This window comes from Marmota monax, unplaced genomic scaffold (genome assembly GCF_021218885.2).
Source record: "Marmota monax isolate L192 unplaced genomic scaffold, Marmota_monax_Labrador192_F-V1.1 WCK01_AAM20220418_F8-fsc00441, whole genome shotgun sequence".
NCBI classification, from domain to species: Eukaryota; Metazoa; Chordata; class Mammalia; order Rodentia; family Sciuridae; genus Marmota; species Marmota monax.
In genome coordinates this window covers 217,733-233,850 of record NW_026694644.1, presented here as the reverse complement: position 1 = coordinate 233,850, position 16,118 = coordinate 217,733, and the positions used below count along the sequence as shown (strand labels likewise).

At 32.9% G+C, this 16,118-nt stretch overlaps 1 protein-coding gene and 1 pseudogene across 1 annotated transcript; one reads left to right on the top strand and one right to left on the bottom strand.

The window, feature by feature from the left end:
- Positions 1-3,821: 3,821 nt before the first annotated feature.
- LOC124078344 (olfactory receptor 4P4-like) lies at positions 3,822-4,751 on the bottom strand. Its single transcript, XM_046423095.1, has one exon. It carries the CDS (start codon positions 4,749-4,751, stop codon positions 3,822-3,824), a length of 930 nt encoding a protein of 309 aa, XP_046279051.1.
- Positions 4,752-15,221: 10,470 nt separating this feature from the next.
- On the top strand, positions 15,222-16,118 carry LOC124078343 (olfactory receptor 4P4-like; annotated as a pseudogene).

The following is a 16,118-nucleotide window of genomic DNA, read 5'->3' as shown; positions in this document are numbered from 1 at the left end:
TGCAAGTCAGAATGACAGTTATCAAGAATACAGACAACAATAAATGTTGGCAAGGATGTGGGGGAAAGGACACACTCATACATTACTGGTGGGACTGCAAATTGGTGCAACCACTCTGGAAAGCAGTATGGAGATTCCTTGGAAAACTTGGAAAGGAATCACCATTTGATCCAGCTATTCCACTCCTCAGTCTATACCCAAAGGAGTTAAAATCAGCATACTAAGGGGATGCAGACACATCAGTGTTCATAGCATCTCAATTCAAAATAGCTAAGTTGTGGAAGCAACCTAGATGCCCTTCAATAGATGAATAGATAAATAAACCGTGGTTTATAGACATTCAAATCTTCAAAAACGTTGCCACATTACCTGTCCACGAGCAACACGAGAAGAAGTTCTGTTTTAATAGTAACCTAGTAAAAGAACCATAGGTGTTTGCTTCCCTCCAAAAATCTGGGGCCACCTTTTTATGAGAAGAGAGTACAATTTTGGTGGTTTTCTCTGCAGGTAACTATGAACTGAGGTAGAAATTTCTTTTCTGAGAGCAAAGCTTGTCTTTTCTACCATTTCCCTTTGGAAGGACAGAGGGAAAATAGACAGCCTTTGGTTGGTTCTGCCCATTTTCCTGGCTTCATTCTCTAAATATGAAAGTCTGACAGTGGAACCAAAACTTGGATTTCCAAGTACTATTAACAAAGTATACCCCAAATACTTTGTTTTTAATCTTTTTTTTCACAAGTAGTATTTATTTTCATCACTAAGCCATTGTGAATTCTATGATAAACGTGTACAAGAACATAGGTGTAATGATTTCATGGCACCACGATTAAACGTAAGATGGATGGAATACAATATCTTTAATTTAAACATTGTCTTTATTTATAACTACAAAATGTTTATTGCTGTATTAGTAAAACTGTGCCACTCACAGGTAGTTTTCACTTCCAATGTTTCCTCTGGACCCATTCAATACTTCTATCTCCTTCCAGTCTGATCATTTCATCAATTTGAAATTTATATAATTTGATTATACAATGCAAGTATTCATTAGATGGAGAAAGTACTCCTTTAATGCAAGTTACTGATGGTAGATGCTTAAGCATGTGATAATATTAAAAAATGGATATGATTTCTAAAATTATCATTTGAAACCATACATATTTCTTAAACCCCTTGTGTCTTTATGCATGTATTGAACATAACATGGATCAAATTTATTTTAAATTTATTTGACAGATGTATTAGAGCAGTTAGGCATTATGTTAAAGAATGGAAAATAAATATATACATAAAATATAAACAGACATAAAATTTTAAAATAACTAGCAATTAGATAATCTTAATACTTTTATTAAATTTTAAAATAACTAGCAATTAGATAATCTTCAATACTTTTGAGTGTACATGTAATATATAGTTTAATCATTTGCTGTTAATAAGATTGCATGGCTCCTTATGTTCAAAATTAAGTGATAATAAATTACATGAATTGTTGATTTTTGTGAAACCTGATGTAAAAATATTTTCCTTATGATACTTCAATCTCAAACACCCACACCATTTATACACAGATATTTTCACCACCCACATACACACACACACACACACACATGCAAACATGCACACACTTACACATATTCACCATATTCACATACACATTCACACACACACAACACAGGCAGCCATACACATGAACATGTCTATGTACTCCTTGGAAAAATATTACATTAAACGAAGTCAAAGAGAAGAACCAATGATTATGTTGCTAGAGCTAATTTGCTCTGGAATGAACAGAATTATCTTCCTGATATTCCACTGGATTTCAAGTTTGCAGTGGGGATAAGACATTAATGGATGTGAAAGATTCCTATAGTTGAAACATCAGCACAACAGTGTCTGGCATTAAGGAAATACATTACTGCTGTGCATTTTCCCTGGATTTCACCTGAGCTCTGGGGCAGGAATGACTCAACCAGGGGAACTGTATAGATGGAAAGGCAGCCAGGCTGCTGGAAAAAGCCAAGTTCCTGGACCAGGGAAGATAGCTGGGAATTGGGAACCAACACACAGAGCTAAGACAGGTTACATGATTTCTGAGACGTGCAAGAAAAGAATAATTATAATATTTGTGACTCCTTAAAACAGAAAATAAATAAGTAGAAAGTCATTAGTGGAAACTGTTAGGTAAATGGATTTTTTTCTCTGATAGATACATGGAGGTTGGACATAAAATTTTGACCATTCAGACATCACTTTTTAACTATGAATGTATAATTGCTAATAACATAAGTGAATATTCTAAATTTGTGAGAATAACATATTCAGTCAAACAGAGAAAACTATGATTTCTTCTTAAAAACATTTTAATATTTTTTCAGGAAAAAATTCACATGTTGTTTTTTGTAACTGGCTTTCTTAAATATGAAGGAGCAATTTTCTTTCAAAAACCATGAAATCCAAATTGTTAATAATGCAGTTCATTTCAAAATATTCTTTTCCAAACTTTGGATAAGAAAAATGTCTTTATGACTTTTCAGAGCAGAAAACTTTGTCATATTTAGTAGCTAATAGGTTAGTAATGTGTGAATTTTTTATGACTTCCATATCTTTTATCTCATTTTTCTCTCACTTCTTTGCCTTAAGTTACCACACCTCCGGGATGGTTTAAACTTCTTGCAGTGTGTTTCCAAATTCTGAAAGTCTTCATAATCTTAATCATCTTAATTATCTTTTTTCATATGATCCTATAGTGCAGTCTCTTTTCTGTAATATTGTTTATTTTCCTAATTAAGTTTTATTTGAATGCAGAAACAATTTTGATAAAAATTTTCTTCTGGTTTCTCTATAAAAATCACTCAGGTGTCTCTTTTTTATTTACAAACTGATTTGCTTAATCTATTGTGGCATAACTTTTTTTAAAAGATAAATTTATTGTATATAGCCAATTTCAGAAGAAAGTTCAGAGATTTCCTAAATACCCTTTATCCTACAGAGGCAGAGCCCTTCAAATTTTATTTCATTGACTAACAATATGCGTATAAGTTTCCTTCATGTATTTTCAAGTCTTGATGACCCATTGTATACTGGCATTGAATAATAATTGCTTGCCTGTATATATCAATGTTTTTTGTTTTGAGTTTTCTTTTTGAGGTGGTTTATTTACTCAATTAATGAAAGACAAATTTGATTCTTTCAGTTTGGGGCAGTTATGGAAAAAATACTATAAATATAATTATGCAATCAAAAATAATTTGCATGTTGCTGTTTTTAATCAATTTGTGTGTTTCTAATGCAATTCTTATCCTTTATATATATTTTTTTCTTTTATAGAAGCAGGAAAGGTCTTTGGATGAGACACAATGCCTAGCTACTTGTTTATTTAATTTAGGTATGAATGGGCAGGAAAACACATTTTAGGTTTTATGGGAGATGCTGTTAACTTTGGAATAAAAGGTCAATGCTGGAAACAGTATTTTCAGCATTCTCATTATTTGTCCCTTCCTTTCATAGTTATTCTTTCAATGGAAATTCAAACATTTGTGTGATATAACTTACTGCCCAAGCATCACTTTACTTTTGTTGGCTCAGATGATTTTATATACATGTAACTATACCTGTGTCATCTCAAAAATCCACAAAATTAAGATGCCAACATTTTTGTTAGTTTCAAATAATATTTCATTGCCTATTTCTTTAAATATCTATGTCTTATTAATTTCATTAATTCTGTTGAAGATCTATGACAGATTTTCTAGCTATGGAATTCACATCATTTTTTTTTTTTATTCTATAAGTGAATAGCTGACAATCTTAAATTAACTCTATGTTTCCTTTGAGAACAGCATTTGACACCAGACTTTTCTCATGGCATTTTTCATCTCAGTATTTCTCAAAGTATATATGAAGGGATTGAACATGGGAGCAAGGATTGTGTAAAATAAGGCAACCACTTTATCCTCAGGGAAAGAAGTAGGAGGTCTAAGGTAGGAAAGGATTGCAGGCACCAGAAATAAGACTACCACTGAGATATGAGACACACAGGTAGAGAGGGCTTTGCATCTTCCTTCAACTGAGAGATTTCTTAAAGTGTATAATATAATGATGTAAGAGAGAAATAAAATAACAAATATAAGTAGTATGATGACTCCTGAGCTGATAACCACCAGGATACCAATCATGTAGGTATCAGTACAGGCAATTTTGAGCAAAGGAAAAATATCACAAAAGTAGTGATCGATTTCATTTGGACCACAGAAGGGCAACTGCATTGTCATGAATAATTGAGGAAAAGAGTGGGCAATGCCAGCAGCCCAGGCAGCTAAAATTAGGAAGTTACATTTTGTCCTGTTCATGATAATCATATAGTGGAGAGGTTTGCAGATGGCAACATAGCGATCAATGGCCATGGTTGTAATAATGAAGATCTCACTGCTGCCAAAGAAGTGCATGGTAAAGACCTGTACCATGCAATAACCATAGGAAATGGTTTGAGTCCCCTCTAGCAGGCCACCAATCAATTTGGGTGTAACACTGGAGGTATAGCAGATATCCAGAAATGATAACTGGCTAAGGAAATAGTACATGGGTTGGTGAAAAAGAGGGCTGCATAGAATGGAAATGAGAATCAGAAAGTTTCCTACCAGCAGAGCAACAAAGCAGAGTAAAATAAGCACAAAGCAAAATATTTGCACTTTCTTGTCATCAGAAAGTCCCAGAAGAATGAATTCTGAGATGTTTCTCTGGATTTCCATTTATTAAGTTGAATGTATGTTTTGTACAAATAAATTTAATATCTGAAAGAAAGAATGAAACCAGAAATTTAAGTGAAAATGAACAACCTGATAATCATACTGACTTAATGCACTAAAAAGTAAATTAACATAAATAGTATTAAGTAGGTTCGATTTATTAAGACATGCTGTTTCTTATTTATTATGTCTTATTTTATAAACTTAACTTTGTAGGTGCTTATAATGGGTTTGCAGAAATAATTGTGAATTTAACTCAAATTTACTTGAAATTATTTAAAAATAAATATTATTTCAAAAGTTAAAAATGTTAGTGCCATTTTATATAATTAGATGAAATAAAAGCTGAATTGTTCTAAGACATGCACAATTTTTAAATGATATGACTTTCCTGTTAGCATAAACTCAGAAGGGAAATAAAGAATTCAAGTGAGAAGAATTATTATAATTAAAAAAATAAGATTCTATTGCCATGGTGATGATAAAGAAAATTCTTAAGAGAATAAAAATCATAAAATGAAGAAATAAATGATATTAAGCAATCACTGAACAAGAAGTAAGGACAGTGGCAGTTCAGAGAGGTAAACAAGAGGAAGAAAGTAAAATGAACTGACCAATGTACTGACCAATCTTAACCTTGAGCTAATTGTCAAGCTCTCCAAGTCTTGTGTTCCTCATCTGCACCACGGAGAGAACATTACATAATCAGAAATACAATGATGAACCCATGAAGTGTTGTGAAATACAGAGTGCTCTGAAAGGTTGATGACCCATAGCTATTTTTCTCCTATATTTTTTCTTCTTTGAGTAGTTCAGCAGCTAATAAGTTGGGATGCACACACATAATCCAGTGAAGAAAGAAATAAAAAAAAAATAGCACAGTGATAGCACAATGAGAATTTAGTCAATGTGACCAGCCATACTTCAATTTTGAAATTTTGTTGTTAAATAATACTAAGATAGACTACCAAGAGTTAGCTTACTTTAGGGTATTTATTAAAACTATTCATAATACTGTTTCTTTCCTTAATTCTCTCTCTCTCTCTCTCTCTCTCTCTCTCTCTCTCTCTCTCTCTCTTCTTTCTTTCTCTCTTTTTTAGTTGTTTATACCTTTAAATATGTAGCCAAATGATTCCTTTATTTGGGGGAGTATCAAATAAAAGTTCTGCAAGCATAGTTATTTGGCTGACATTATGGGTACTCTTCTACTTAAAGTACAGTTTCTAACATATATTTAAATATTATTAGCATATATGAACATGACACTTTAAGATTTCCTCAATCAGTTCAGATGAAAGTAATCTATTTTATGGTAGCACATATATTGAAAAATAAGAAATTTTTCAGTGTGTAAATATTCAAGCAGCTCTTCCTTGATATGAATATGGAAGAAAACAGGTAAGCCTGAAAATGAAATAGAGCAAAATCCTTGGCTGTCTTCGAAATGTCATCTCCACTGTTCCTACCTTAAAGTGTGCTTATAAAAATACACAATAAGAAAAAGAAGACCAAAACATAGTGTAGTACCAAAAATATCAAATGCTGTAGACACATTAATAATATTTATAATTAAATTGTATGGAAAATATTTTAAAAATGTATATAATCAATCTAGTGCTTGGTTGGTGGAACTCTCCACAAATCCAGCTACAGAAGTAATTCAGCAATCACCAGGTCTGAGTGAGTTTAGTCAGGCTTCATCAAGCACAGATCCTCCCTCAGATACTCACCTCCCAATTCATCCTCTCTATGAAAATCTGAAATAAAAGGCAGAAGTTGCAAGGCAGGCATTCAAACACACTAAAATTGATTCTCTGAGAATATTTTGGAAATCTTAACCAATCAAACATTCTATAAGTTTGCAAGAAAAATATTGTTTACCTATTAGCTAAATCCATCTGCAATGTAACATGTAGAATTTTATCCACTATAATGGATGTGAATTATGAATACCTTGTTAACATTTTTACATGAGCTCAGACATTAAAAAAACCCAAAAAAATTATGCTAAAAATTTCTTCAGCAATTAACACACATATTAAGCTCGAACATGGTCTATTTTATGCTTGTGGCTGTGAGGATTTGTTTAGAAAGAACAGAATATAAACTTAAGCATCACTGCAAGAATTAATAGGTCTTTGAAGGCCCTAAGATCATTCCCAAAGGCATTTCTAAGCAAGCCTGGGCCAAATACTGCCAAGACTCTGCCCACAGTCATGTCCCCAATGTCTCTGAGTATTTACTTTCCACTCTTGGTTTTGTCTGGTTCACAAACTATTTCCTCTAAGACCTTAAAATACTACAGACAGGGCAGTTCTGCAGAGTGCCCTCTCCATGTTCCTTCAGCTTTATGAAGAATTGGAGAGAAATAATGTAGCCTGTAATAGTATGAGGCTAGCTTAAATGAAAACTGAAATGAAGAGAACCAAAGTCAAGCATTCACCTTTCAAATCAGGATAATTATTAAAATCTAGTTGTGCAAATAAACCAATAAAATCAGTGATTCACAAGGTCCTAACTTGTAACAAGACATTTTTCCCTTCTGGGAAATAGCATTGCTGGAATGGATGGCTGTGAAATGAGCATAAAAGGAAATGAAAAATAAAATATTAAACATTGTTAATGTATACACTGTGCATAGAAGGAAATAATATATCAATTTAAAAAGATTTCAAAACAATCAGTAGAATGCTGCATAATATTTATTCTGTTGATCCTTCAGTTTTCTATATCTATGTAATATTCACAGTGCTTTACCCTCAGCTTTATCTGCACAGAATCCATAGATTTAAAGTTTCCTCATAAAGTAAAGACTTATAAAGTCAAATTATATAGTTTCAAACCTGGTCATGATTAAAACACTTAGGAGGCCAGTGAAAAACAATTTATAAGAGGATATTGGGTGATTTGGATTCTATCTCTCATGTCACAATTTTCCCTTTATGAAGATAGAGACACAAAAGCGTCTAGAGTTTGAGTAAGTAGCTGGAACATCTAGTATACAATAGAAGGAGGAAAATGGGTATTTCTAAATTTAATACCTGCTGCAAATCTTTGAAAGTGATGTTGTTCTGAATATTTGAATAATCCTACACACTCAGCAGACAGTACTAAAATCCAATGTTTTACTGGTGTTCATGTCAACATGTTTCCCAAAGTTTATAAAACTTCACTCAATCTAACCTGTTATGAATCCACAGAAGAGATGGACAGTTAACTCAGATTTGCACACATACAACAGGACTCACCTCAAGGATGTGTGCAGGTGCTGCATTTATATCCTCAAAACTGAATACACATTTAAGTGTATAACTTTTACTGCTGTGAAAAATTTTAGCTTTAATCCAGTGGCACTGGTTACTTTTATGGTCATACTTTTGGTATGATATATAACATTATTTACATAATCCAAGATTGCAAATTTTTTTTCTAATATGCTATGCATATGTATGTAAATGAATTTTAAATAAAAATTTTTCTGTTTGTGTTTGTTGTTGTTGTGTTCTTGTTGTCCCTGTGCTTTTATGATTTTGTTTCACCACCATTGTTTGAAAGACAATGAATTGCCCATAAAATTTTCACCACTATTTAGTTTGAGCTTATATCATCTTTCTAATTTGGTTTTCTAATTTGGTATGGTATGTAACATTATATATATATATATATATATATATATATATATATATATATATATATACACACACACACATATATATGTATATAAAATGTGTATTTTCTGAAATAATTTATCTTTACTTCACTTTTTTTTAGTTGTAGATTGATACAACATCTTTACTTTATTTATTTTTATGTGGTGCTGAGAATTGAATCCAGTGCCTCACATGTGCTAGGCAAGCATTCTACCACTGAGTTACTGCCTCAGCCCATTATTTATTTATTTTTATGTGGGGTTAAAGATTGAACCCTGGGCCTTACTCATGCTAGGAACATGCTTTACTACAAAGCTACAAAACCAGTAAATTGGTTTCATTTTTGTATTTGGATATTTTAAGAAAACACTTCTGTGCTTTGAACATCAAACTTCACATTATAACTTAAATAATGTAGTATATTTTTTCAAATTTGTTCATCTTTTAAATCCTAAAAGGTAACATAGGTCTTTTGTATATCCATATACATGTAAATATTGAAAAAATTACAAAAACTTATCTTGGTAGAAAAGTTTCTTCCATGATATGTAGATATAGAATCATTAATGATAGGATTACACTTTGAGCAGGAACAATGCAATAAATGAGAGAATATGTATTACATAACTATCATGGAAGAGCTTACTTGTAGGAAATTTCAAACAGCAGATAAGCAAATTAGTTTCAAGGTGGAAATGTAAATATTAGACATAATATTATATGTCTCCAAAAAATATCAGCAAGTGTCATTCACAGCTAGTTTTAAACTCCAAAATACTGAAAGGGATAAAATACCAGACAAGGAATTCAAAAAATTCTAAAAATGATAAAAAATTCCAAGAGAACATAGAGAAGAAACAGAATGAACAAATAATTCAGTAAAGAATATAAATGAGAAATTCAATAAGGAGAGAGAAATGTTGAAAAAGATTCAAACAAAAATCTTAGCAATAAAAGACTCAATAAATCAAAGAAAATGTTCAGTTGACAGTTTCTCTAATTGAATAGATCATACTAAAGACTAGAATCTCAGGCTAAAATAAAAAGTGATCAGTCTTGAATATTCAGAGAGTGTTTAAACAAAAAACAATTGTAAGCAACCATGATTAAAATATGTAAGAACCTTGGAACAACATGAAGAAACCAAATTTAGTAATCCTTGAAATTGGGGAGGACTATGAAATGTGATCTAATGGAATGGATAATATCTTCAGAAAAATAAAAACAGAACATTTCCCAGACCTTCAGAATAAGACGGAATCAAGATAGAGGGGGAACTGAAAACCCTAAAGAGACAAGATCAAAAAAGAACCTCTTCATGACACATTATACTTAAAAATGCCTAACATACAGAGTAAAGGTAGACTTTGAAAATATTCAAAAGGAAAACATAAGGTTTTAGAGGCAAGAAAATTAGAATCACTTTTGATTACTCAGCACAAACTCTGTAAGTCAGGTGGGCTGGAAAAGATGTGTTCCTAGTTATAAAAGAAAATAAGTAAGACTAGTATAAGAAACAAAGCTATCATTAAAAATGAAAAATGAAATTTAAGCCTTCCAAGATAAGCAGAAAGTATGGAAAAATTATGATTACTCAATTGGCACTACAGAACTTACTTAAGAAAATATTACACAAATAAGAAATAAAGAACAAATCTCAGAGCTCACAAAAGAACAAATCTCATTCGAAGAGTAGCTAGAGTAGCTAAGCAAATTATAACCCCAACCAAATTAAACACAATAAATACATCAAAATGCCAGGAATAAATAAACATCTCTCTATAATTTAACATTGACTATAAATGACTTCAACTCTCCAATTAAAATACATTGGCTGACAGAAAGGATTAAAAAACAAGACCCACCTATATGTTGTCTGCAAAAGACTCACCATAAAGGCAAAGATAGCCATAGGCTAAAAGTGAAAAAATGGAACTCGATATACTGAAATATCCACAGATCCCAAACCCGGAATGAACCACACGAGACACTGGCTGCAAAAAGCAGGAGGCGTTTATTCTCACATAGGCGCCTGCGGGTGCACAGCAAAACCTCAGCCGGAGCTTCGATGAGCTGGCACACCGGGCTTTGGGGTATAGATCTTTTATATGGAACAGGTGGGTTAGGTCTTAGCTTAGCACAGCAACAGGCTTCCTATTGGTCCCTCTGAATTCAGCAGTTGAGTCACCTAGGGGGGTAAACTTGTTTTTCAACTTTTTGTTCTCAGAAAAACCATAAAATTGCATTCTGTCCTTTCAGTTCCTGTTTTTAAACCTAGTTCTCAAGTTTAACCAGTAGGACTGTCTAAAAGGAACATCTTGTGATAGGGGGCCCGTTAGGGTTATCTACATGGAACATCTTGTGGTAACATTGTGCAACACCTGAGGTGCTACATGCTGCTGGAGGGGTTTTGACATGGGAGTTGGGTGAGGATGTGTCTTGCAGCTTTGAGGCCTAGGGGTTTGGTCATCTAATGCTGGGCCTGGGTCTTGAGGTCCTACAATACCATGAAAGTGGAGGCTGAAAAGAAGCAGGAGTATCTACTCTCATATTGACAAAGCAGATTTCACACAAAAATTAGCTGGTATACAAAGAAGATCACTTCATAATTGTAAAGTGAACTATCTAATAATAACATAAAACAATAATATACCATAATACATTAATACTATGTGGTTTCAACACAATTACCTCACCATTAGATAGGACATTCAGAAATATACTTAGTAGAGACTCCTTGGACCTAAAAAGTACTACAAATCAAATGGACCTAACCAACATCCATGGACTATTTCATCCAATAACAGCTAAATACACTTTCTTCTCAGTGGCTTATGAAATCTTCTCCAAAATAAAACATATTTTAGGCCACAAAACAACCCTCAGCAAGTATAAAATATTGATATTATTTCTTGCATCTTATTGGATAATATTAGGAAGAAATTAGAAATCAACATGACCAAACCCTAGAGAAACTTCATGAACAGATGGAGACTGAACAATCTCTTTTAAATAATGAATGGGTGGTAGAAGAAAAAAAATTTAAAAATGTTTAGACTCAAATGAGAATAGTGATACAACATAACAGAAATTCTGCTATGAAGGCAGAAGAAAGTTTGTAGCTGAGTACCTACAGAAGACACTCAGATTCAAAATAAGCAACCTAATGATGAATCTCAAGGCCCTTGCTAAAGAACAAAACAATTGCAAAACCAGTAAAAGGAAGAAAATAATTAAGATAAGATCCAAATCAATGAACATGAGAATTAAAAAATAAATACAAAGGCCCTGGAGTTGTGGCTCCATGGTAGAGCACTTGCCTAGTATGTGTGAGACACTAGGTTCAATTCTCAGTGCCACATGTGAATAAATAAATAAAATAATGGTCCATAAATAACTAATAAGAATATTTTTAAAAATATATACAAATTATCAATGAAATAAAGAGTTGATTCTTTGAAAAGATAAATAAAATTGAAAAGCTCTTAGCCAAACTATCCAAATACATGAATGAATGAATAAATAAATAAATAAATAAATAAAATTAGAAATGAAAAAGGAGTGATCATGACAGACATACCATAAATCCAGTAAATAATTAGAGAATATTTTGAAAACTCACACTCCACTAAATTAGAAAACCTCAAGGAATGGATATATTTGTAGACAAATACAACCTGCCAAAAGTGAATCCAGAGGATGTAAAAAACCTAAATCCAGGACCAGAAGGATTCTCAACTGAATTCTACCTCCTTCTCTCCTTTCCTGGTCTTACCTTCATTTATCTTTTCATTTTATAAATTGTTACTTAGGACTACATAGAGATAGGATTCTCACATGCACAGAGTATAATTTGGTCCACTTCTTTCCAATGTTCCGCCTCTTTTCAGTTCTTGCCCCTTCCCCTCAAATCTGATCTCCCTTCCATTTTCATGGTGTTTCCCATCTTTTCTCCCCCTTACTTTGCTCTAATTTCTGCATATGAGACAGAATAGTCAACCCTGGACTTTTGAGTCTAACTTACATCACTTAGCATGATGCACCCCAGTTTCACCTACTTAGTGGTAATGCCATAATTTCATTCTTCGTTATAACAGAGTAAAACTCCTTATGTATACATGCCACATTTTCTTATTAATGATCCACTTTAATACTTAACATGTATTTATTGTTTAATTGAAGCACACAAAATAGCTGGAACATATTCAAAAATCACTGAAAAAAGAAGTAATACAGTCAGATGTAGAGAGTAAAATTGGTATGGTTACCCAAATGATCCAATATTTTGAAGAGTATCTCATGATGATATGACAGTAGATGTTTTAAAATATGAAAATGTGAAACTATTCTTATAGAATATGAGAGTTTTATATTTTTAGCTATCTGTAGAGTAACTGAGAATAGAGAATATAATACTTCCAAGTAATCCCATAGCACCAATTAAAGTTTTGGACTCATGAAACATATAGAGTTTGTGTAAGATTGATTTTAATTAGATGCTAGTACCTTTTAACATCCTCTGCTTTCTAATAAACTGGGTTGAATACATTTATGTGACTGTCACTTTTAACTAATTTTGTGTTTTGTCTTAAATATCAAAAACAATAATCTGCATTATAGAAAATTTTTACTTAGTTGTGGGGTATTTTTTTGTTGTTGTTGATGTTCTATTTATTTTCCAGTTTTGGCCTGAAAACTCACGGTTAGCATAATGGCATTTGCCTGTGTTTTAAAGCACCCTTTTGTGTGCTACTTGATAAAGACTCTATGAGAGGTACAGAGAGTTAAGTCAGACACAATATTACCCTAAGGTCAAGGCAAAGTCCTGAGAAAAAGTGAATTGGTCAAATTCATGCAGCAAAAGACATGTGAAAAATAGACTCTACTGAAATGAAAAAATCAAACTTACAGTTATTTTTTACTAAATGAGAAGATGTAACTTTGGGGAGAAGGTAGAGCAAGAATAATTATTTTAAACTTTTTGTATTAATTTTAAAAACCTAAAGTGCAATACATAAACTATTTAAATATCTTAATTGAATACAATAAGAGCCCCATCTTGATTATTCAGGATAATAAATACTAAAAGGTAATTTTGTTATAATAAATATTGACAGCCATACTCTGGAGGGATTGATTTTTTCCTCTTTATGGACACAAATGGGAACTTTACTGAAAATGAAAAGTGTTATAGTACTGAAAGTAAAATGTAAATATATTAGTGCTAATAATTTCAGTGTTTTATATACCTGAAGAGCAAATTACTGGTGGGATTGAATGAATGATCAAAAAATTGTTTCTCAATAGTTCTTCCTCAGTCCATTGATCACATTTGAAATTCTACCAATCATAGCTACCAATTTGTCCTAACAATTTTTTATAAACCTAGAGACATTAATACTCTCGAAATGGCTTACTTTGTAACAGTAACAAGGAAGAGTTAAAACTAACCAATGAACATGAGAAAAGCTAGACCAATATACCAAAACTCGTTATGTAGGGACTGAAATGAGCATGCACATTCAGGATGACCCACTAGGAAAAACTGAACAACTTATGTACACCAAGTAAAATAAGTTAATTTATATCTGGGGGGTAAGACATCAGGTAAGACTCTAAAATCCAAACTAAACCTGCTATTATTGTCATTAAGTACCTTACTGAATGCCAAATATAAGATTATTATTATAGTGTTTTGAAAATGAAAATAATATCCATTCTTTATTATGGCTTTAGGTGCCTGTGAAGCATAGTTCTTTACTTATTAATTAAGTAGATCTGAAAGTTAAACACATTTGTAAATTAAGCACAAGAGAAGACATGAATATATTCCTTATGATCCCAAATATCCCAAATTGTTAATTTTCTATGTTTAATATTTTAACACAAGATATACAGCAGGGAATTTCTTACTTAAAATATTTTGTACATATTTTACTTCAAATATTTGCATTCCATTACAATTTTAATTCAATGTTTCATTTGGTGGATATTTTCTCAATAATAAACACAAAAGCAAATCTCTGTTCTGATTTTTTTCCCATCAACGGTATCAATTTTACAAGCCTGTTGGTATATAATATTCAGTTATGATTTATAATACATGCTGATAAAAGAGTTACATGTTTCATTCTCCATTATTCTACAATGCTAGTATTCATCTCAGTTTCATAAGTTATTTAGTCATAATTAGAATTTTCAACAAAGTGACAAAAAACAATGCAGGAAAGTCTTAAAAAATAAGAGTAGAATTTCCATTTTCTTTAACTTTTCAACCATTTCCAGCATACTCTGCTTTCGCCAGCTATCTGAGCTGGTGACCTATGCTGGGTTCACAAAATCTGAATTTCAATAACTTAAGAAAACCATGAAGAAAGCATGGAAACACAGAGAAATACCCTTTCAAAATCCGGGGACAGCTCTGTGACTTTAAGGGTCCATAGAAAGAGAGAGAGAACCATTGGAATTCTTTATACTTATATAGGGGACACAAAAGGGGAGGTACCCTGGAACATTCTATCCCCAAATGGGCAAAGAGGTAGTATTACAAAGGAACAGGTGAGTGTAATTTAATTTAATAGGGTGATGCCCACTCCTGGAGCCACACCTTCCTTATCTGAGTGGACGTAAAGTCCAATGTATTGTGGGGTGCAATAACTGTTCAGTACCCATTTACCAGGACTTAAGTGTGTGCACATAGCTTCTGTCCAGAGTGGCTCCCAACACTCTGCTTCAGGGCAGATATGATATATCAACATATTTAAATGTATTTAAATAATTCATGATTCCTCTTATTACAGGTGGTTACAACTTATTCTGAATCATGGATTATAGGAATAACATCACAGAATTTATTCTTTTAGGACTTTCTCAGAAAAAGGAAATAGAGATTCTCTGCCTTTTATGATCTTTACTTTGTTACATTGCAATTTTGCCTGGAAACCTGCTAATCATGATCTCCATCACCTGGAGTCCACTTATCAACCAGCCCATGTATTTCTTCCTGAGATACCTGTCACTCTCAGATCTTTGCTACACCTCCACTGTTACCCTAAAGCTAATTGTGGACTCACTGTCAACCAAGAAGTCCATTTCCTACACTGGCTGCATGACATAGCTCTTTACCATGAACTTCTTTGGGGGCATGAAGTTCTTCATTCTCACAGGGATGGCCTATGACTGCAAGCCCTTGCACTACACCTTCATCATGAGCAGACATAAGTTGGATGCTGTGATTGCTGCCTCCTGTGCTGGGGGATTCCCCCACTCCTTTGGTCAGTTTCTCCTGGCCATCTTCTTACCCTACTGTGGTCCCAATGAAATAGATCACTACTTCTGTGATGTGTATCCTTTGCTGAAACTAGCCTCCGCTGACACAAGCAAAACTGGTTTCTTGGTCATCACCAATTCTGGACTTATGGGCATGGTGATTTTTTTGGTCCTGCTGATATCTTATGCTGTGAGCTTATGTACTTTCAGGTCTTACTTGGCAGAGAATCGCTGCAAAGCCCTCTCTAATTGCAGTTCATGTTTCACTGTGATTGTCTTATTTCTTCCTCCTTTATTGTTTATTTATGTTCAACCAGCAACTACGTTACCAGAAGACAAAGTATTTGTCCTCTTTTACACTATCATTGCCTCCATGCTCAATGCTCTGATTTACACACTAAGAAACTGGACACGAAGTATACCATTAAAAAAAACAAAACCAAAACTTTGA